Here is a 24,631-nt window from a genome sequence, read left to right on the forward strand (position 1 = left end):
AAGTAAGACGACAAAAACTTATCACTTTCATACGGAATGAGAGGAGGACTTTTTTTTCATGATGGCATTTTCAAAGTGCGTTGGCCTCACCTTGCGGTTTACCGTCACAATACCGAAGAACGTAACGTGGAGCGGCGTTTTCAGACCGTTGGCGGAAAATACAACACGGAAAAGCCAGCCGGGAAAGAGAAAGGTGAGGGAACTAGTTGTCCGGACAACAGTCACTTTTCACACAACAAACTTAAAAAGCGAAAGCCGCCACCGAAGCATCGTTCCGAGCGAGTGACGTGATGGTTAATAATAAGCAGCTACTGTCCGGACTTCCATTCAATTCATGACAAAAAATGAATATCATTATTTCGTGTTGTGCATTGTTGGCTCATGCGGTTATGCAACATGCATTGTGCGTATAGAGAATGTTTTGTATTTTTGTTGTGGGTCGATCCTTTTGACTTGGTCATTTTATAAGTAGCTCGCATGTTGAAAAGGTGTGAGCATCCCTTGTTCTAGAAGTTCCCAGAAGCTTCCCGTGTTCCTGGCTGGACCCACCTTCTCTTTCCTCTGCCGGCAGCCGTCCTCGGCTGAAACCAGGGTTTTGTAGTAGGCGCTGCGCTCCGCCGTGAAGTGGACCTTGGACAGGGCGTTCTCCACCAGCGCCACGGACAGATTCACGCCTTCGATGTGCAGCCAGCCGATGAAGTTCCCCGCCTTGTCCATGCTCTCCACCTCAACCTCCACCTGGAGGAGGCAGAGCACAACAGGAAGGAGAGCCAGTGAGTGGGTGAAGGTCGCCTGGCCAACGCTCAGGCCTGAGATGTGGCTACAGCAACAGGGGGAGATGACTACATCCCAGGAATTGCCCGAAACCTGGCCGCGCGCACACACACACACACACACACACACACACACACACACACACACACACACACACACACACACACACACACACACACACACACACACACACACACACACACACTTCATCTTATGCCATGAAAATCTAGGTAAACAAATGCCTACAAATAGAAACTGCAGGATGTGTGTAAACAAGCAGAGTCACTTTGAATTTTTTTTATTTTATTTTAATTTTATTTTTTAAACACGGGCTTTAGCTTTAATTAAGACTCTTGACATTGTCATCCGTTTTCTTTTTAATTTTTTTTTTTTTTTGTCCTTACAGTGTAAATAATTTGCAATTAGCGACGGCCGACGGCCGCAATTCCCGAAAGCCAACAAATGAGGGCACTGGAATACCTAACCCTGCTGACAAAGTAGGAAAGATTTCACAACATTGTCCATAATGGACTATAACAAAATTGTGCCTATTCAGACTAATTATCTATTCATTACGTTTTGTTTCATAAGTGATGGACGACCGCGGGCGGGGCGAGGCGGGGCGGGGGGTAAAGGGGGGATCGATTGAATTTTCTCATCTCCTCTAAAGCCTCAGTCAGCGGGAAAGTGAGAGGGCAGGTGTGTCGAGGAGATAGGGAGAAGTCAAGCGATTAAGACTCGGGCTGCTTAGTGCTGCAGCCACGAGGGAAATCTGAGGGGAATTAAGTTTGTAAACTGCTCTGCCGGCTTCTCCGCGCCGCTAAAACGCTTTTATTAACCAACGCAAAATTGGTTCTATTATTAAAGCACAAAAAAAATAAAATCCAGGGCGTCTTGTCACAGCTGTATATATATATCTATATAAATCCACCGTTGGATACGGTTACCGTCAGAAGAACGTGGCGCCGCATGACGGCGGTTCAGGGAAACCGTGCACACAAGAATTCTCCTCCACCCGTTCAGCTGGACCAGGTGTCCACGGCTGAGACCCCTTCCCTCGGCCCGACCACGTGGAGCACGTCTTTGCCGAGGAAAACATCCCCCATATAGAGGTAACATGCACTTATACACACACACACACACATACTGTAATTTCTGGACTATTGGGCGCACCTCAATATAAGCCGCACCGGCTAGCCGGTCGCTATCTCGGGCTTCCTCCTGCGCACTAAAACCGTCAAGGTCGCCTTCTTCGGTATCGAGTTACACGGACTCAGAATTTCCCGGTCATTTCATCGGTCCGATGTGACGAGGAGAAACGTTTTAGCGGCGTGAAGCTCCATTTAAAAGTCCATATATTAGCCGCATCGTTGTTTACGTGAAAAAAGTCGCGGCTTATCGTCCGGAAATTACGGTATGTTTCTAAATCAAAAGGCACGAAGAGGGGTTGACCAATGAGCTGTGAGATGTTTCCTGGAGTCACCAAGGTAAAATGGATGCTTTTGGCTTCATGGTGAAGATCATCGTCTCCTTTGGACCTCCTCCATCTGACCCTCTCCTCTGTATCCTCTGGTCTCACACCATCCACCTCCAGTCCTCTTCACCTTCATCCATAAAGCTCCTCCTCCTGACCTCCTGACCGCCTACCTGGCAGCCTTTCATTCTGGTTGATACTCTTTTCACTCTTTTCGTTCCAACCGCCGTGAACTCGCTTCTTCAGCTCTTCACCCTCTCCGGGGCTCTGGACCGTTGACTTAAAACTCCTCCACCTTCTTCATCTCCACCCCCTGTTGCCTCACCGTTCCACCTCTTGGGTTCGTCTCATTCCCACGCATGCACGCTGCCCTCCACCTCCACCTCGCTAGATGTTCCTCCACCTGCGATCACCATGTCATCTGCAAACATCACGACTTGTCACGGTCGCGAAAAATGCGGTGTCGGGCGCATCTCTTCTCTCGGTCCTCTTTCAGACCGACTGTGGGTTTTTAGGTGACCATCGGCAGCGATATGAATTTCTAAAAGAAAATAATAACAATAAAAACAGAACGGGTCACTGAAATATGTGATTCTTCTCGAACGGAAGACAAAACGGAAGGATGGTTTCAAACCAGGAAGGAGGAGTGAAGGCCCGGACGGCTCGGAGGAGGTTCGAATCAATAGCCTGACGGCAGAGCTGATACTTTTGTAGTACGCGCTGAATATCAGCGAGACATTAACCGATCAGAGCGGTTTTACTCCTCCAGCGATCGGCAGCTCCTCTCGCTTTGCTTTTCAAAGATTCGTCTGAGGTGTATTTTTACCCTTTGTTTTCCGCGTTGTTTTGCTTTTAGAGGAGACGTCGAGATGCGTCCGCAGGTAAAAGCGCTTCTGCCTTCCACGTTTGGCAAACCTCGCGCGATGGAGAAGCGAATGGGTAAGTGGACGTTGTGGTTTGAGAGCAGGGAGCAGGTGGAGGAACATCTACAGAGGTGAGGCCAGAGGTCAGCTCTGGAACCCAACGGTGAGGCTACAGGGGATGGAGGTGAAGAAGGCGGAGGAGTTCATGTACTGGAGGGGTGAAGAGTCCAGGGCAAGGGGGAGGGTGGAGAAGGTGAGGGTGGTTGGAGACATGGAGGCCAAAGGAGCCGGCAGAGATGGAGATGTTGAGCTTCTCTTTGGAGTGAGGAGGACAGAGAGGATCGGGAAGGAGTCCATCAGAGGGACAACACATGGTAGATGTTCTGGAGATAAAAGTCGCACGGAGATGGTTTGGACATGGACAGAGGAGGGAGGCAGAAGATCTGGCTGGAAGGATGCTGAGGTTGGAGGTCCAGATGAAGATGGATGGAAGAGGGCGGGAAGTTGTTTGGCGTGAGAGGAGAGGGCAAGATGGAGGCAGGCGATTGGCTGTCGGTTAGATGGAGGCAGATGATTGGCTGTTGCCCCTGATGGGAGCGACCCAATGGAGAAGGAGAAAATGCAGATTTCTCATCCAATATTTTCCTGGCTTGTTTCACTGACACCTTTCACTTTTCTCCTTTCTGACCTTCAGGGTTGAACAACTTTTCACAAAACCCCTCTAGGTCTGCAGATCCCTTTGCTACAGACGCTGAGGAGACAATTATTAAAATCAGGCGTCGCTTTCACGAATCTTCTCTTCCGTCGGCGAGAGATGGGTATCAAACCCAAGCGTCGGCTCCAGAGATGGTAGCGGCGCGTGGACAAAAACCCCCCCCAGGTAAACCGTTCCCATTTTCAGAGAAGCAGCGGGAAGAAAGCGCCACCCTGGAACTCGGGAGATTTACCAGCACGAGGTTTCATCGTTTCATACTAATAACCACATGGAATTCCAGTCCCTCCTACCTTGGAGGTATAGAGGAACAATGTGGAGGGGCCGAGGGGAGGCGGGGTGGAGAGCGCTTTGAGCGGAGCCCAGATGGTTCCCAGTGGAGGCCTCCTCCCAGCCAAGATGGTTCCCGCCGGAACACAAATGGGCTCTGGTAATCTCATAAACGCTGGGATTGTGTCAACACACTGGACGGAAAAGAGACCAAGGCAAAATACGCATCCGCACAAAGCCACGTGTGTGTGTGTGTGTGTGTGTGTGTGTGTGTGCAGTCATTCAAGTACAAAAGACAAAGCCATTGAAGTAAAACCTGGCCCAGGGGCACCTTTTAAAAACCACAGCAGATGTAATTCACTTAACAGTTTCTGAGTGAGCGAAAAAAAAAAAATAAGGGGGGAAATATATTTGAGGGAATAAGTGGGGGTTTAGGTGACATTATGTCACAGCGGAAACAACACGGAGGACTTTAAAAGGACAGAGTCAGCAAACAGTGTAAATAAGACGGAGACGCTTTTCTCTGTTTGTTTGGTGAGATCCCATCTGAAGGGGAACTCAATATATTGGATGATCTTCTTCGGGCTGCTCGCTTCAGGCGCCTCAGCCAATCACCTGCCTCCGTCAAACCTTCTCACACCGGCTAACTTCCTGTCCTCTTCCCATCTGTCCTCGAACCTCCTCTCGAGGCTTCTCCTGACGGAAAGAGCCTCATGCCCATGCGTATTTATCGTCCTATTTATGTACATTTTCTGTTTACATGTATATAAAATCACCTGGCTCCATCCAACCCTCTCCTCTGGCACCAACTCGCTTCCTGTCCTCCTCCCTCCATCCATACACCTCCTCTCTGGTCTTCATCCAGACCTCCTCCGACCTCAACAAACCTTCTACCCAGATCTTCTCCATCCCTCCTCTGTCCATGTCCGAACCATGTAAGTGTGACTATATCTCCAGAACATCTACCATGTGTTGTCCCTCTGATGGACTCCTTCTTGATCCTCTCCGTCCTCCTCACTCCCGAAGAAGAACATCACATCTTCACCTCCACTGCCTGCAGCTGTCCTTGGAATTTCCACATAAGTCTCAGCATTGTGTGTTCATGCACATTTATTCTCTCCTACTGGGCGAGAAGACGAAGCTCTGAGAGGGCTTTAACGCCGCTGCAGATCCGAGCAGGGAACACCAGGAGACACACACACTCAAAGGTGGAGGCTTTTCATCCAATCTCATTAAGAAGCACCACCAGGCACTCTGAAGTCTGTTTGCTGGTCTCAATTCATGGAGATGTTTTGTCTACTCGGAGCTTTTAAGTAGGATGGAAGAGATACGAGATGTAATTGTACACACACACACACACACACACACACATACACACTTCAGTCCTGCAGGGATCCAGTTTCAGATTCTGATCGTCCACAGACATGAAGATATGATAAGGTGACAAAGGCCTCCTTCATCACGTTCTTCTATCCATCTGTCGTTCCACCATCTTGACTCAGAAAGAGAGAAACCAGTTGGGTGCTATCGAGACAGGAGATCCAGGTGAGGAGGAGACAATAAGAGATGAAGGCGACAGGAAAGGCAACCTCGACACACACACACACACACACACACACACACACACACACTCACAGAGAGGCCGTCACTCATCCGGCAGAATGAGCCATTTATCAAACGGAGCCTGGGAGAAGATTACTGGAGTGACGTGGAAGTGTATGTGCACTCACCTGTGCACGAGGGGAGGTGGCAATGAGATCAACCCTCCTCTAAGCCATGGAGGATCCTAAACCCGACAAGCGCGAGCGGTGGCAGCGCAGAGCGGCCGCCTCCCCGCTCTCTAATTCCAATAACTTTCCTGTGTCTGCTGGAGAATCAATGCTCCTGGGGTCTTTGTCCAGAGAGCTGTCACATGAGAAGGACGGCTTGTCCCCTCCTATGTCTACATGTGGATTTAAGAAGAAAAAGCTGAGCGTTGGCCGGTTAGTCTCGCCGCTCTGAGCCCGGTGTTGCGTGAAAACGCCATTTGTGGGAGGGAGGGAGGGAGGGAGGGAGGGAGTACAGTCCATCATCTGGCACTATTGCCCTACATGATGGCTTGTATGGCTCATTTGTCTAAGTGGACACAGAACTCCATTAAATGACACGTTTGTGCCCTCGAGCGGCAAATATAAAACCCCCGACCTTTATCAGATCCTGACCGAGGATCGATATTTTCAGAAGGTGCGCCATGTCGGGTGGAGATACTCAATCAATGCTCAACCGCAAAAACGAAATCAAACCGTCCGCCGCGACAAATGAGCGGGAAGCACGATAAATACTAATAGCGGACGGGACGCACGGCGGCCATGACGCTTCAGCCGGGGAGAACGGCGCCGGATCGCTCCGCGGCGACTTGTCGAGCGTTTTCGGAGAAGGTCCAATCAACTGTCGATCGACCGCAGGACGCGGCAAAACAGCCGAAAGACATCTCGGCGTTGGACGCTGACAGAGGACACTGAAGCGGGGGGGCTGAGATACTTTGACACACTTAAATCCGTTGACACGGAAGTTAGGGGCGCTGTCATTGGGCTGAAAGACAAGCTCTGCAGCGACGGGTCATCCCGCTAAAAATCATCCCCCAAGCACATTATCAATAGTGCAAGGCCATTACTAAGGTCCATAAACCGCTGTTAATGGAACATGGTGGCGCGGCATGACCAGGGAACGCGGGCATATGTTAGACACCTCAGCATAAACCAAAGGACTGTTTGTCATCACAGAGCACTGCTACAAGCGCAGCATCGCTGGGTTTTTCCCCTCAATGAAACGGCTAAATGTTAGCGCGTCGTCGTAATCGAGACGGGAAAAGGCGAGTCGGTATGAGCGAGAGAGAGAGAGAGAAACAGAAGAATAAATGAATGAATTAAACAAACCGCTATTGATTCCTTAATGGCATAGCTGGGGTAAGGATGTAAGGAGTGTGTTAATGGGGCCTGTAATTAAAAAAAAAAAAAAAAAAACCTTCACAGCAGGGAGAGCTGCTGGAGTCTGTGTTAAAAAGAGGTAAGCTGGCAAACCGGTGACCTGTGTAACCCCAGGATGATGGCGGGGAAAAAAAAAAAAAAAAAAAAGGGAAAAATGCCCGAGGATGAAATAGAATTACAAACCCGACCTTGTTTGCATCCGCTGACCTGTCAGACGGGGAGTTTTTACGCCGTAGCAGCCGGAGACCAAGGCAGAAAAGACAAGGGATACAAAGAATGGACCTTTCAGTGAAACGGGACGCTACCTCCGCTCCGAGCCGCCGATCGGCTAGGTCACCATGGCGATGAACATCTAGAATTCATCTATAAAAAGAAGAGGGTTTCCGCGGGCGTGCGCGGCACGGAGAGTTTAATCACAATAATGCAGCGACAATAAAGTGAAACTCAGTATCAATAAAAGCCGCGGGGCTGTGATGGACGAGGGAGAGAAGACACAGGCCCGGCCTCCTGGGGGGACAGGAGAGGGGATGGTGGGATTGATAGATGATGGATGGATGGATGGATGGATGGATGGAGGAGATGTATGGATGGATGGATGGATGGATGGATGGATGGAGGAGATGGATGGATGGATGGAGGAGATGGATGGATGGATGGATGTAAGGATGGATGGATGGATGGATGGATGGATGGACGGATGCGTTGCTGAGACAACACAAAGGCTTTTTTCCCCCCCAGATTTAGCATCACTTGCGTCCAAAGATGTTCCACCTTAAGTGGATCCAGAACTTGGCCGTGACGCAGTGGAATCCACGAAAGTAGATGGAGCGGGTTGGATATGGACGTGGAACTTTGATCTAATCTACGCCAGAGTTCTTCAGAAACCAGGTGCCAAACTCAAAGTCCGGCCACGTGGGGGTTCTTGCATGATCGTGGAGGTCCCGAAGTAAAAGCGAGAACGTCGCCGGCCCAACGCAAAGTAACTGTGAAGACATGGTAGAGCGTCTGCGGGAGTGCCGGAGTGAGACAAATACTCGGCCAAACAACAGGGTGTCAGAGAGTCTGACCTTCGACCCGCCGGGTATTAAAAATGTAATGTCAGTGTTTATGAGCGATTATGCCGGCGAATGGAGTCCTGCGTTACGGCGGGGTCAAAGCGACCTGCACCTCTGACCACCAAATAATCAAGTTGATTCACAGATCATTGAGCTCTGGTGAAATATCGGCGACTGCGCAAATTTATTTTTTTTTACTGCTGTCGGTTAATATACCCGACAACCGCGCCAATAAATCACCGAGACATCCCGGGAATATCTCGGCGCCTCGCAAATTTAAAGCGGGGCATTAACTCAGGTCAAATGACACCAAGACTACTCTGCAAATCTGGTTTATACATACTCACCGGTGAGGTTGCGAGGCGAAAACGACTTTATTTGGAGCGGCGTAGCTTCCTGTCAGCTAGCCTGAGCCCACAGGACGCACGTCAGGGCTGATTATCGACTGTCCCTGTTTCGGTGATCTAGTAGTACAGATACACCAAGAGCCCAACCTCTGGCAACAACCTATCCTAAACTAGGTCGGTTCATTAGTTATCAGGCCGCGGGTCAGGATGGATTGCTATTTGCCAGATGTTGATCGAACGGGGCCTGAGAGAGAAATGTTAAAAAAAAAAAAAAAAAAAAGGTATAGGCAGCAGCCCAGAAACACAGAATGGCAATAAGAGGCCAGCGGTGACAATCATACATCGGCTTGCAAAGGGACACGAGCTTAGGTGATCTCGTTCCTCCGGGGATGGAAGTGGAGCGTCGGCCTGCCTTCAGAAGGACTGCAGATGTACGCCGCGGAGGTGCCACGCGTCTCTTGACATTTAAAAAAGTGTTCTTGCGGAGGGGCCGTTTTAGGAATATCTGAAAGTAAAAACCTCTCGCGCTGCCACGGAGTTGAGCAACGTCCCGCTTGCCGGGCTACCGCTTTAAGAGGAACAAAAACGGACATTTTCCGATGGCCTATTGTCGTTGCCGCGCTTGAGACACGAGCCTCCGGTCCCGAGAGACTCCCGACATTTTCCAGAATAAATCCCTCAGCGTGTGTGTTTCAATACATTCTGCCAGTTTGAACACAGGTGGCTGTTCATGACTAAATCATGTACGCCGGACAGGAGCGTTTGTGTGTCTGCCAATGTGTGTGTGTGCGCTCTCGGGGTGATCAATGTGGCTCAGGGGGGCCCATGTATCAATGTCAGCGGCGGGCCGCCGTCTGTCGGCGGCGACGCCGTGGAAAGTCAAAGAGCCGTTCAAATGGCCGAGGCCATTAACGGTCAGGCAAACAAGCGCGATCCCCACCATTAAACCTGCCTGCTTCTCATTAAGGACTTCTTTCTTTCATCAATACATAACTGCTGTTGCCCTGCATTACCATTCTGACGGGAACAAAAGGTGCCGAACGGGGTTAATGAAAAGTGTGGAGTCTCGGTTTGCTCCCCGTATCTGCGTGGTTTCCTCCGATAGGCCAAAAACATGCAGGAGGTTAAGTGGAGATCTCCCAACGCGCCCCGGACTGAAGGATAGCGAAAAAATGAACCAAGGAATTCCTTTTATTTCATCTGTCTGTTTCTTTTTCGTCCGTGAGGCGTTTTGATGGAAAGCACCCGATCAACATAGTGCTCTGAAGAGGAGCGGGACCGGGCGAGATTCGCCTCCCAAATTGAAGAATGAATGATTTTGCATATTTTCCAATTTCCTCTCTCGAGGCCGGTCGTAAAATTCCATTCGTCGCCCGCCCGGATGTACAGACCGTCTCGCTATGGATGCACGGTTGAATCCGTCATGAGCCAAAACTACAGGTTCCTTTAGGTTACGCTTGTCGAACCCATGGGTACACAAGCGTTATTTGAGGGGGTGTCTAGATGAGCGGACCTTTGTCCAAACAAATGCACCTGAGCGACAGCGACATGCAGCCTGTAATACCCAAGTACTTTCTGTTTTCTGGTAGTCGTTCCCTGGGAGCTGAGAGGAAGTACATCCACGTTGTGGGGGTGACGGCCTAATTAATTTCTACACGTTATAATTAAAGCTTATAATCCTTGTGCCACTCAGGTGTTATCCGGGCAGAATGAAAAGTACAAATGGAAATCCGTCGGACTCCGCGCGCCGTCGACCCGAAGCGATGACGTGATCGGACTTTTTCGTCGGAGCGGGCCCGAGCGCACTCAGAAAATTTCGAACATTTCGAAACCGTGACGACCGAAGCGATCGTGATTTACGTACGCGCCCGTTTCACTTCTTCGGACGAATTTGGTTCGTTCCACGATCTGCGCTTGTTTGAAATCTCCCTGGCTAAAGGGTTCTGCTGCAAACAGACGTACGCGCATTTAAAAGGTACGTTAGTTCGGAGGGTTGGAGGAGGCAAAGAAAAGCAGCAATCAGCAGAGCTAATCATGCTAAACCGTGAGGTGAATGAGTTTATAGATCCTCTGATTTCCAGATGAAATAAACCCAACAGGAGTGCCTTCATGCAGCCCAAGAGGCGACTGAGCAATGGCAGGGTTCAACATTGGACCTTAACAGTCTGGTTATTAAAATCAATACCTGCAATAACTACAATCCATCTCATTTTTAAGAGAAGGGCAACACGGCATGCCGGTCGATGAATATTGAGCTACATTCATAATATGTCTTATATATAATTCCCTCTAACTGGGTGACGAGGGTGCAGGTCAAAAACAGAATGAACTCAGACGGAAGTTACTGAATAGTTTTTACAAGAAAACACATAAGTCAATTCTTTCTTTTTAACTTTGGGCCTATATATCTATCTATATATATAGATAGATATATAGATAGATATATAGACATATATCTATCTATATATAGTTGTATCCACTGCCCCTGCGTATGAAAAGTGAAAAAAAAAAAAAAAAAGACTTGACAAAGTTACACTAATTACATTTTAAACGCATTAAAATGGACACGGCAAGCTGATTTTCAAGCGTTTATCACGTAACTCCCGGAGGCACGTTGTGGTTTGAGACCGGAGACCCTTGGGTAATAGAAAGCAATTAGCGGTAAGAGTCCAAATCTTTAAATGGACGCCCGAAGCAATGAAAGCTCGGGCGTGGAGCGGGTCTCGGGGATGGTCAAAATGACAGCGCAGGCGCTTTTCCAGCAGGACTTGGGCGTTTTTCTGCTGCTTCTTGTACCTCCTCGATGTGCACCAGGCCTCAGGAGCGCTGCGGCTCAAACCCTGTCCTTTTTCTAAATGTCAAACAACCAGCGGAGGACGTGGAGGCGATGGCGGACTGTTGCTTCTTGCCACACCGAGTGAAAGAAGAGCCAAAGGAGGCCGCAGGCTATGCTAACATCTAGCGCTCTTGCCTTTTTTTTGTTTTTTAAATTGGCGGGTTGGAGTCAAGTACCGCGCTCTGGCCAATCTGTGGCCGGCAGTCTGTCGGCGCCACGCGTTAGTGTCGTCCCGGAGAAGTAACGGGTACCGGAAACCATCCTTGCTGGGAACGTGACTCGAGTTGGAACTTAGCAGGGGACAAACGCCCTGCAAATCTAAAAGAGCTTAAATGGCTTGAAACAGCGGTTAAACTCGCATTTCTGCTTTTTTTTTTCCCGCAAGTCACAGCAGCATATCATACTGTGTGTTTTACTTGTCGTTTCCAATGGGGACGCCAGCCTCTATACTAGCTGATAATGTGCACGTTGCCCAGACAGCGTGAGTAAAGGTCATCATTCAAATTTGTGTAAAAATAATCATTTTTCTTAATTGCTCTCGTCTGATGTTTAGGACAACAAACACAAATGCTTCACCTCCCTCTGTTTGCCAGATCCTCCTACAACGAGGCCGGTATTCATTTCCACCTCACGGGTTCGGCTCCTTCGCTCATGCCCCACTTGTTACCACTTTATGAATCGAATTAAGATCCCATAATGAAATTTTAAATATTTATGGTTCTGTGCCTAGAATGACTAAACCGTCACAGCGCACCCTGGATAGTCCAACGTAGAGGCTCTGATGAGGGTATTAAATAAAAGCCGAACAAAACCCAGCTGGAAGATTGTAAAGCAGAGTATAATGAGAGACAAAATTGATTATTCCGAGATAATTTAAATTTATTTTACCTTTCGTTGAAATAAATGTGACCGAAAAGGAACCGGCCTCTCAAGTGCACACGCAGACAGAGGGGTTCGAAAAGGCGATTCCAGCCAACGGCCGTCTCCTCGAATGTCAATATAGCCGATAGAAGCCAGTAGTATCTCGACACGAGCATTTCGGATGGAATCCTCTTTCGCTTGTGCGACGCTGTACTGACGAGCAAGAGGAAAACATGGACCCGGTGAAACTATTTCTGCACCTGCCGTCATGGCGGCGGTGTTATTTAGACTTCAATGACCTCCGGGGGAGAGGAAACTAAGAAGGCGCATGTGACAATCATGGCGAGGCCATAATCATTTGTCTCCACCTCCTTTTCTACTCCCCCTCCGCCGGTTGACACGGCAAATGGCACAGCCAGTCCGTGTCACTCAAAAACCCATTTCTGTCCACCCGAACCGTCTGATGACGGAGTGAGAGGCGGGGAGGGGGTCGAGGGGGCAACTCCAGGCATTTTTCAACGTGGCTTTTTTTTGTCGGTTTCTGTGCGCTCATCAAAAACAGAAAGCTCGGCGTGGTTGCTCGGGCGTTCGGAGGGTTGCTAGGTCAGGGTCGGAGTTTGAGTGTGGGTAAAGCGGCGGAGGAGTCAGCGAAGAGGTACTCCGCGTGGCTTCGAACTAGAAGCAAATGAAAAACCCTGCTGCAGGCGGAGCAAACGGAAAAAACATCATTAAAAACACACGTTTTATTCTCCTTTCAAACTACATGGAGATGCTAATAAAAAATCCCGCGCGCTAACGGCTCATCCGTGCTCAGGTTCGGTGCGTAAATAGGTCCGACCGGCACGTTGCCGCGGCTGGTAAATAACGCGTCCACTGGAGGGCAGCGCGGAATTCGGGTTGTAATTCCCAGTTCTGTTTGAAAGGACGGAAAAAAGCGACGCCGCGGCGGCCATTACATGCACAGTAGCATGTAGCGGGAGAATTCTTCTCCTCAGCTGCACCACGGCTCGCTGTATGCGATAGGATTACGCAGGAAGTGAACGCAGAGGACGGACGGTCCTCCGTATGCAGACTGAACATTCAGGCTTTGGCTGACTGGTCCCAAACATGGGAGGAGGCACAAATTAAACTGCGGTGGAAAAATTTAGCTGAAGAGGCGGCCGATGATGATCCGCTGTCTGATGGTGTATACGACCATCTGATTCCTGCCATCCGATTCATCGCCACAGACTTGACTAATCTGCACACGGATGGAATGATACGGCTTGTGATCGAGGTGTGTGTTGGCGGGGGTCTTGCTGATGAGTCAGTAGCAAAGGTACAAGACTCCTTTCCTTGATGAGCTCCGGATGAAATAACCAAGTTGTTTCACTTGAAACTGCGGAAATTCCTCCAGGAGTCCCGGTGCTTTCTGTTTTTAGCCCGTTACATCACTCCGAGTTCACAGCCCCTGCTGAGTGGTCTCCGGGAGCTACATCTGGATAAGTGACGCTTCCAGCTTAGATTTTGCTGCAATGTAATTGCAAATCGGGGCTTAAAAATAAATGCAGACGGGGCGGAGGCTACCTGCGCGACGTCCCAGGAGAGAGACACAGCATGCGTTTGAAGTGTCAAACCGTAAAAAAGCAGACTCTTTTGATTCCGTACCGAATATTGTAATTGAAGTGTTGAGTCAGTCACAGAGAGCTGAACTCCAGGGCACTTTTGTTCAGACTTTTGAGTATATTTGAAACCAGGCTTCATACTTGTGTCAAGACCTGTACCGAACATGGGAAACTGCGCACGTAAAAGCCCGGCTCGTTCATAGCTTAATATATTACCATGCAATCCGGTGCAACGAGCAGGATGGCTGAATAATGCCTGGCAACCACCGCGGCCTGGAAACGCTCCACAAGCAAAGTGATGCCACTAGTAATCACTATGTTGATTAACGTCATTTCCGGACTATTGAGCGCACCTGAATAGAAGCCGCAACGGCCAGAAATAACAAAATAAATCTATGTGCACATGAATAGGCCGCACTTGCCTATTAGCCGCAGGTGTCCACGTTATTACACACAAAAATTTGTTTTAAACTTTTGATTAAATACATACCGGTAACGTCCACAAATACGAGATACTTTTTCCAGTGCGGCTGATGAAAAATTAATAATTTTATTATGTTGATGATAAATAAGACAAGGAAAAGTCCATCTATCCATCCATCCATCCATTTTCTATCCCCGTGTTATCCAACTCCATCCGATCGCTATCTTGGTCTTCCTCCTGCGCGCTAAAACCGTTAAAGTCGATTTCTTGGGTGTCGGAGGTGAACGGCGTCAGAAATTCACGGTCATTACATCGGTCCGATGACGAGGCGAAATGTTTTGGCGGCGTGAAACTCGTTTGCCATGAAAATTCCATAAATTAGCCGCATCGGTGTTTAAGCCGCGGTTTTCAAAGGGAGCGAAAAGAGTAGCGGCTTATGGTCCGGAAATGTCGGCCTATGTATCTTTAGACCACAGGATACGAGGCGCTGAGTCCCGTCTCGTGACGTGTCGGGGAACTCAAAGAAAGCAGCGATGACTGTCGATCACCCGCGCACACAAGACCACAACCAATCCAGGTTTTTGAAAAACACTGCAGCTCACAAATGCTACTTGAATGCCCCGCCTGGTTTACTCCTCCAAATGGGACGATCGCACCATTTAAGAGGCGGCCGGACGCCGTTCGGTTTCAAAAGCATGGCCAAGGAAACAGCGGACACCGAATTATGGAATTACGGTATTATAGCGCTCTGAAAATCTGGGCCAAAGTTACCGCTTCAACACGATACCTTTTAAGAGGTAAATCCCCCTGCCCACTGCGCCACTGGCTGAAGAGATTTCCACAGAATGAGTAAGCGGGGAGCTCAATTGTTCACAACAGAACTTAAAACCAATGGATCTCAACACTTTCAATTTTCAGTCATTTATTGCTGTGCACAGCAGAGGCACAAACAGATGGATGGCAATATAATGAAGGGAACCAGGAAGAACAAATGGCAAACCTTAAACAAGTGTCTAGACTGCGAAGTCAACAAAGCCATTTCCTGACAAAATGCGCAGATTACTATGCGCATGCATGCACGCCAAGCCTCACTAGCATAGCTTAGCGTTTCGAAAACAAGCGGTATTAGCTTAGAAAACAGACTAAACACGGCAAAATCAAACACTTGGCATGCGTTTACCCGACGCGTCGTAATGGATACGAGCGCGGAAATAACGAGATTTGCCATAAAATGAAGTTTTTGAGGATCTGATAAATCCCAACTTGACGGCTTTAAAAGGTTTGTGAAAATGCCATTGTTTTCAATAAATCCAGCGGGGCTTCGGGCCTGCAGCGAGAAAACATTTGGGTACCCTGTCCCACAGCGGCTGAGAAAAATCAATTATTATGCTAATTCACATCACCATAAACGATGACGAATATCTGTGAAACTAATTAATTCTTAAAATGAAAAAAAAAAACAAAAAAAACGCCTTTTTAACGTGTGAGTGACAGGGCATTGGTCTGTGAAGGTTCCCTGTCATGCAGGTCCTGGACGTTTCACGCCAGAGGTGAAAGTCACCGTTACTCGGGCAACAACAAATACCGATTCGGTCTTCGTGCACGGAGGGGGGGGGGGGGGAGGGTCGGCGGGTCAGATGTTGAGTCAATCCTGGAAACAACGGATGAGTTTGAAGGGCAGCCGCCCCGGGGCTTTGCACAACACCAAGCATCTGCTTGGGTTGCTGACAAGCTAGGTTGACTTTGTTCCCATCCTCCTTGAGCATCTTGCACGCATATTAAGAGTGGAGATTATTAACACAATCCTCATATGTGGTTCGCTCGCTAATACCGCACTTGAAGACAAGTTAAAGTAAATTGGTTTAATGAGCCACAGAAATACAACAAGTCCTCGGCTGAATTGCAAATGACGAGTGGAAGTAAAATGAGAGTTTAATCAATTCCTGACTTGGGAAATTACCACTGTTCATCCATGTGTCAAGCCAATTTTGTGTGTGGGGTGAGGGGTTATTACAGGAAAAAAATAACCGGGCCACACACCAATAAACACAACCCGAGTGCAAGTGACCTAGACCGACACCGTCGATGAAAGAATGGGGCTAAAGAGGCCGAGATGGGATCCGGCAGTCGCTCCTTTTTTTTTTTTTTTTCCTTTTGCTACATGAGCGTATTCGATTCCTAGCGGCCACGATCTCACCTAAAATGTAAAAAAATAAAAAAGTTCAAGTGGGATCCCTTCCCGATTACTGACAGTTAAGGAAAACTTAAAGAGACAAGGGGATGTATATTTCATACCCATTCTGCTGTATCATGTGAAAATACAATTTAAATAATTGATTGCATCATGGAGCCGCAAACGTGATTGCGTACGCTAATGCATGTCGGAGTGTGTGTGTGTGTGTGTTTATAGCATTTTAGTAAACGACTTTGCCTTCGGGGCGGGGGCCGTGACGGAATTTATCATGTAAGCCATTACTTATGTGCTTTCACAGCTTGAGAGAAGTCGGGGAGTTTAAAGTACCATCGTCAAGAGGAAGTGAATAGTAAATGACTTGATATCAAAAAAAAAAAAAAATAGCATTAGCTTGTAAAGAACAACACACCCATGAGCATGTCAGCATAGTGAATTAAAACTGCAATCTATCAATTTTTTTTCTTTTTTTTTTTTTTATGTTCGGCTCAGCAGAAAGTAGCAAAAGTGCTCGCTAGCAAACAAACTACACTTCCTCCACGCTGTGCAGATGTGTCAGGAAACACAGCGGTCATCAAGTTCCAAATGGAAATATGTAAGCTAGCCACAAATGCGGCGAACGTGCGGGGCTGTCAGTCGGGCGTCCATCATCCAACACCGCCTTCCGCCGTGATTCCCCTTCGTCGGCCTGCTATCGGCACCGTTTGCCACAGGAAACTAATGGGGGTTAAAAGACTCCGGACTGCAATGCATTCTGCTTTTTTTTTAAGACATTTTTCTTTACTTTTCCTCCCTAGCGTCAGGGGAAAAGAAAAAAAAGGTAAACCTCCACGTCCGCTATTGGACAGTCAACCTGCATGTGGGTGACAATTATGTGTTCATGAGTTTTTTAATAACGAGCTAAAAGTGGCTACCCCCGTTTCCCCCCGGCGTACTTCGGCCCACGCAAACACGTGCCGTCATGTGTATTGGTACTTTGGAGAACTCAATCGACATCCTTCCCTTTCCGCTCCTTGGTGGCGGCGTGGGAGGACCGGCCTTGATAGAATGCACTGCTGGAATATTGACTTCAATTTAGAAAGTGCAGCCCGGCGTTTCCCCCTTCCCTCTCCGTCTACACCCCCATCTTTCATAGCCCAGACCTCGCCGGACCTCCGTCGGTGACCTACCTCTAGGGGATCGACCTGATTCACGGGCCACATTTATGGCGGGTTTAAAAAAATAAAATAAATAACCGGGGTGAATGGATGTCGTATTGGCTTGGGTTTTCTCCTAAGTTACTTTCTACTCCCGTCGTTTCCCCATATTCAGTTTCCTGATTATCCCTCAGCCAGTATCTGCACCTGCTTCTGACCCGCTGAGAGGTTGCACCACAAGCGTCTTCGCAGCGTCAAACATTAACGCATCACAAAATCCGAGCGGAGCGGCTTGAAAAAAGACTCGTCGAGGCTGACCTTTGACCCGCAAGGGTGTAAAATATCAGCGAATCATTTCATTGGGTTAGAAATGCGTGTCATATCGCATCCTAATCGGCGTATGAATGAGTGAGCCCTGAGAAGGTCACGGCCACCTTGACATCCAAAACACTCAATTCCAATTAATTCAAGCTCGGAGCCAAGGTGGCCGTTTGTGCCAAATCTGAACAAATCTCCCCCAAAGTGTATTGGACGTGGCGCTCACATGGAAGGGATGGTGGAACAGATGGACAGACAGAGGAGTCTGATAGACATAAGGGGAACTTGGGAAAAAAAAAAAAAAAATCTAACCGCCCCCTGGTCAAAGCAGAATTTAAAAAATCAGGAGACAGTCAAGAAACATGAAAAGCACAAATACACTTTCCAAATTAGACACTAGGTTGAAGTGTTTTTATCTTCTCCCTGCACTGCCCCGTTAGCCGTAAGCTAACTCCGCATTCATTCAGGCCAAAATGTAGCCGTTCCTCTGCGAGCCCTGGAAACCCCTCGGAGGAAGTCGTCGCTCCGTTCCTCGACGCTTCTGAGAAGCCATCTGACCAGGGTAGTTTTTTAAAAATGGCGCCCTGCCTTACGAGGTTTACGAGTTCCGCCGTTCACCGAGCACCGACGACGCGAGCTCCTGCCCAGGAGTAGGAGCTAAGATGGTTCTGGGTTGGTCCTCTGCCGTCCCCATGCATGAGCGGCCTCGCTGCCGAAAGGAACTACAGAAGTTCCTCCGGTAAGACAGCGGCTATTCTTCCCGAGTCGCGAAAGAACAGAGCGTGAGCTTTATGATTTAGAGGAGCAAAGTTAGCTGAGGGAGTTGTGCTGGTGCCTCCTTACAGTAATTACCTTAGTTAAAGTGAAAATCAATTTTCATTTTTAAACATCGCCCTAAACCATAAATTCGAATTAATTGATAAAAATCAATCCATCGCCCTGCTCCGCTTAAGTCAGGAAGATGATGGCAAATTTGAAACCATTGGGTAGAAAATGAGAAATGAAGCACAGGCGGGAAGGATGTCGGAGAGGCGCGTTCTGCCTGATCACCAAACATTCATCCCGATATCGTTGGCAATCACCGGAAGGCTGTTTAGTGCATATTGGCTGCACAGATGTATCAAAACAATGGGAAATAGATGGATTCTATGAAAATGACAACCTAGTCCCGTGTCTCCCTCCACTCCTGGTCTTTGAGGAGACCTTCAGCGGGCCTAATCCCACCCAAGATGCAGCCAAATGGAAAAATCTGGGATTAACAGTTTCATAGAAATAGCAGGACCATGACAATAGAAGTCAAAAGGAGCGTTGAAAGGGTGGGGGGTGGAGGGTATCTGAAGGTCTGGGTAGACGACGGGATGTGAAAGGTAACGAAAACCGCTCGGAGTTCAAAACGAGGGGAGTTCTTTGTGCAGGGAAAGTCGGAGCGATGGGACGAACTGTACGTGCTGTTGGGGGAAACACAAAGTAAGAGAATCCTCGCTCCCTTTTTAACATGCGATCACAAAAGCCCAAGGTGAAGTAGTCTCCAAGTCGTAGTTGCACCAGTCGTACCTTTGTTTGACAATCACGCGAGCCGACGACGACGTCAGGGCCGGACATTGATGTCACGGAATCCTCTCGCTTGTGTCACAGATATAAAAGCGTGAAGAAGAGGTGGATCTCAACAAAGACGGGATGTTTACCTTGGATGGGCAATTCAGACGTCCGTCCTGTTGTCAACGGCAAACTTTCTACCGTTGCGTCGCTCCGACGCTTTCGTTTCCTGCGGCCCGACGACGTCGTGAACGCACATACAGCGATGCACATTCTAACGAGGCCCTGCTGACCAACGACATGACCAAGGCAACCAACGGAGCAGCATTAGCCTACACTGAGAAAGCAGGGGAGCCAAAAGCCCGGCAGGCTCGATGAAGACGTCACTCGAGGACATATTTTATAAGATTGAAATCATCTTTAAGGTCAACTACAGCCGTATCATAGCTTCTGCTCGCCTGGTGAACAGCGCTAACCTTACAGCGTCTTTCTTCTGCTTCCAGCTAACACGGCGTCGGGGCTAATCCCCGCTCTGGCAGCCGACACGAACGCGGCTCATCGTAATGAAGCCCATTAGTCTGGAGACAATGGCTGCTAGCAAAGCTCGCATACTGAATGACACAAGAGGACTACAAGAAAAAAAAAAAAGAAAAGAAAACAATCTGACCTCAGATGCCGTGACCGTATGGGCCTTCGGTGGTGAGTGTGCACGTACGCGCACTCAGACACACACCCATACAAAATGAGCATGGATACAACTAAATGCCTTGGTATGCTAATAGCGGTAGTTTAGGTGCAGAGTGAGTACGCAATGACAAAGGGGAAGGAAGAGAGTGACGCTGAAAGTGAGACCGAAAAGACAGAACCCAAAGGGACAAAAAGGATCCAACGGTGGCTGAAGAGCACACCAGAAAATAACAAAAATACATATTTTTAAAAAGGCCAGCAGACAGAGCGGGAATTAATCGGTGGGAGAGATAGATTAAAAGAAAAAATAAAACAGAAACAGCCGTGAGAAATGAAAATGTCAAAGTGGGTAGAATAATGCCGGATAATCTGGAAATATTGGTATCGCTGTGTTCAGTCGGGGCACACAAGGTCAATGAAATCAGACTCATCCAACCTGGCAAAGCCAAAGTACATCCTATTGCCAATTATAATCTCTTGATATGCTGGCGGAAGATTTGGATTTGGTGTGGGTGAGATGAGAAAAATGATAACACAAACACACACGCATAAATCCTACCAGCTAGCTAGTTTAAGCCTTGACTTGGGGGGGAAACCGCTAGCATCGCATAATCTCCCGTGGAATTAATTTCCGGGAAAACTGAAAATCGAAACGGGAAACAAATTTTCCGAGGACCGTTTCCCACCTCAAGGTCGGCATCATCCGATTGAGCCTTTTATTTGTTTATTTTTTTAAACATCATTTTGGATTTACTAGTGCCGCCTGCGAACACCTGGCCTCCGTTTCCGGCGCTCACCGGAGCGATGGACCGATGGGAAATGACGCCGTGCTCGCTACGACCGTTTTCTCCGTCTCCCATAATATTTGTATTCCTTTTCAAATTCCCCAAACAGCATCCCCTCTTTTCTCCTTGAAAAAAAATCCCACACATACCTGCAGGCAGAAAGAGACAGAGGGGGAGAGAGAGGGAACCATATGGGTAGTGCCCAAGGGTCCGCAGTGTAAATCCTTGATCCTGGCAACGGCGGAGGCAATGACATTATCATTAGATGTATCATTCAACTGTACATCGCTCTAATCCGATTGTCATTACCGCCACGGCGTACTCGGGGCCATTCACCCAAATAGAAGCGGCGACACGCGCACACATGCGGCTGACCCACATGTGACTGGCCGCGGTCCAGATCTCCCAGCACTCACCCCGGGGGATGGATTGGGTACTGTTTGTACACACCCCTAGAAAGTCTATCGCTGACAAGCCACGCCGAAGTAGGTCGCGCGGTGCCCTCAAACTATACCCGGTGTCCCCTAGACCCAGTGGGCGGGACGATCCATAGGGCCTCGGGTGAAATATGGGGCAGTGGTCAGCGGAGGGGGGCCGGCGCCGAGTTGCGATGTAGCTTACGGCTCGTCAGGTTGTCACCGGTCAGCGAGTCCCGGAGATAAGGCCTGACAACACTCTTCTTGTCAAAATGCTGCCATGTTACACTGCGAACGTACGAGGCAACCGCACGGCAGTGTTTTTTTGGCAAATGTTTGTCGCAGCTATGCTGGCAGAGCGTACCGTTTGAAAAACACTATGCAAGACTTTTGGCTTGGAAAGGCCATGGACGTTCAAATTGAAATTCTGGGACAGGCCACTGGCTTGGAAGGGACTCTCCTGGCTCACCTCTTTGCCAATGTCAGGAATGCCACGAGAGCGGCACATGCACACGGGCCGGACCTTTAGAAGACCTTGCCCCGATCATACGGACGAGCCATGTTGGCCGCTCCAGGTCAGGGTAAAACTCCAACCCGAAAAGGGTCGACCGCTTTTGGCCGGCGGAGCGTTGCCGGCTTTGACGGGCCGCGACCCGACGCTTTATCGGCAGCACAAAACGGCGGCGTCCGGAGAGGGAGACAAATATGAAGTAAAACTACGCAAATAGCGGAGCAGAAATGGTGCGAACGAGGGCCGAAAGTGGAAACCTTTGCCGTGCTATGGGGCGGCAGACGATTGGAGTGAGACGGTACCCCGATGTGCTGGACCGCGTCGGGTAAAACAAAACCCCCTTCTGGGTTCATCGAGTGCACCGACAGGAAAATGCACAGGCGCCAGCTGATACAACCACTGTGGCTACAACGTGGCTAGATTAGATATTTAGTTGGGAGAAATCGCACCGCATGGTGACGTCCCAGCATAGTGCGTTCGGCGGCACCGTCGGGCGACTTCGGTTTGCAGAATCCGACACCGCCTTTCTATCTAAACGCAAGAACCTCCGTCGCACTCCTGCGCCGGACACCTCACTGGCTCAGGCGCTCCGTTGGTGCCGGTTCTCATCAAGCACGGTGAAGTCAAGGAGAAAGTTCCAGAGCGTACGCTCGCATAGAAGACAAGAGCTGGCTCTATACCCGTGTGCCGATAGGGATAACGTACTGCGCTACAGGCGGTGTGACCTTTTCTTACTGGTGCGCTCCCCCCCCACCCTATCACACATGTATTTGCTAGCCTGACAATTCACACACACCTAGCAGCCCTGTCACAGCTAGCTTCCACGGCCATCAATTCCCCACACGGCTTCGTAGTTTAACGGACAAGAGGCTCGTACAAATCATTGGCCACGGCGGAGCTGACGGGACGGTTGGGGTGCGTTTGTTTTGCCTTTCCTCTTGCAGCAGGAAGGTAAAGCATGTCTTGTTTTCTCTCGGTTTGCCTTCTTCGACATGACCTTTATGGCGGCGCGCTTCCCGGAGCGCAGTTTTGCTCAAATTGAGGGTTAAGGTCTGCGTGTTTCGAGTGCCCTAAGTACCTGCAGAGACATACACGAGGGGGAAGGAATGGAGGGACGGAGAATAAATTCCCCACTTATGCAAAGGCGGTTTGTCCACAAGATACGGCGGAAATGAACGGAAACTTTCCTCCCCCTTTCATCGGACCTAGAGGTAGACGCCTCGACCCCATCGCATATTTCAAACCCGAAGACAAATCGTGGCGAATAACGTTAAGAGGAGGGGGATGCAAATGCGAGCTCGTCGGAATGAGATGTTGCACAAAGAGTGACACGGCGACGGACGAAGAGTGACGAAGAGAAGGACAGACAGCGGAGAGAGGTGAGGGTGAAGTGGGCGAGGGGGGAGTTAATGCACAAAACACACTGCATCTAACCAAAGCACTGCTCCGAGCAGGATGCGTCAGCAGTCCATTCATGTTCCTCTATTTTCTACCAAAGGACAAAACAAGAGCGGGTGAGGGAGCAAGGAGCGATAATGTGAGAGAAAAATCAAAGATAAAAAGGAAAAGAGGAGGACGCAGAGACGGAGCGAGAGAAAGAAACGCCGTTTCCAGCTTCTTCTTTTTTTTTTTTTTTTTTTTTAAAAAAAAACACACCACAGCAATGCCGGGTCGCCTCGCAGGACTCATTGGAATGCCCGGATTACTTCTGGGGAGAGACGGGTTCAAATGTGGTTGCTGCGGGTTCACCGCTGCCCATCTCTTTCTCTGCTTTGACAGTCCGTGTATTCCCCTAAGCCACACAAAGCCCCAGAAAGCCACAGAACAAGAGAGTGTGAGCATTAAAAAGAGTGCAGAGGACGGCAGGAGCAAACTGGTTTTTGAAGAGGTAGATCTCTAAAAAGGTCTGAGTGCTTTGAGCTCACCCAACTACCTCAGGACACTGCAGAGAGAGCAGCAGGGAGGCAGCCAGCGAGAAAGAGAGGGAGGGAAGCTGGAAAGAGAGAGCGAGAGAGAGAGAGAGAGCGAGAGAGAGAGAGATCCAAGCTGGCGCACACTCTTTTGCTGCTACAACGGATCCTTTTCACATCGACGCTACCGCTAACGTCACGCCTGGAAGCCGCGCGCTCGCCCCGCGCTCGCCTTCCCCGTCTCGCCGCTCTCTCTCCCCCTGGCCGGACGCTGCATTAGGGAGGAGGCGCCGCTCGCCACGAGGACAAGAGGAGTGGGGAGGGGGGCCAGAAAGAACGGGGAGAAAAGAAAAAAAAGAAAAACAAGATAAAAGAAGACGGAGAAGAGGAAGGAGAAACTGCGCACCGCCGCCGCCGCCGCCACCCCTCCTCCTCCCTCGAACCCGCCGCGATCAACCAGGCTACAACACCCCCCGCTCCTCTCTGCACCCCCTTTTATCCTCCATCACCCCCCATCTGAAGAAATTGACGGATTATTGGGAAGTGCACGGGAGGCAGACTGCAGCTGCTGCCGTGTGTGTGTGTGTGTGTGTGTGTGTGTGTGTGTGTGTGAGTGCGCTTGTGTGTGTGTGTGTGTGTGAGTGTGTGCGCGCCAGCAACCGCTGCTGTGTACTTCACAGGGATGGTGCACGCGCGCCTGCGATCGCCGCCGCCGCTGCTGCCGTCGTCGTCGACAACGCGGCTGCAGAGTGTGACCAGTTAAGAGGAGGCAGCGGCTAATGACGGCAGTTTGTGTCGCCTAGCCTTTGCAGCCCCCGCGCAGAGCCCTCCTGGAGGAGGGAGGAAGGAAGGAAGGAAGGAAGGAAGGGAGGAAGGAAGGAAGGGAGGAAGAAGACAAAAAGAAAAATCAAGTGGAAATAGAGGAGGAGAGAAGAGGGGGGGAGCGATGGAGAAG

The 24,631-nt window shown here is 49.4% G+C and overlaps 1 protein-coding gene across 1 annotated transcript in view; it reads right to left on the reverse strand.

The window, feature by feature from the left end:
• The window catches only part of snd1 (staphylococcal nuclease and tudor domain containing 1), a 160,286-nt gene that overhangs the window by 60,187 nt on the left and 75,468 nt on the right, over positions 1 to 24,631 (reverse strand). Inside the window, exon 17 of the mRNA XM_086146287.1 lies at positions 550 to 738. Coding sequence (XP_086002413.1) covers positions 550 to 738 — 189 coding nt within the window. The remainder of the gene's footprint in view (positions 1 to 549; positions 739 to 24,631) is intronic.

Source organism: Fistularia commersonii, chromosome 5 (assembly GCF_037954325.1).
Source record: "Fistularia commersonii isolate RoL2024-O1a breed Wild chromosome 5, RoL_Fcom_v1.0, whole genome shotgun sequence".
NCBI lineage: Eukaryota > Metazoa > Chordata > Actinopteri > Syngnathiformes > Fistulariidae > Fistularia > Fistularia commersonii.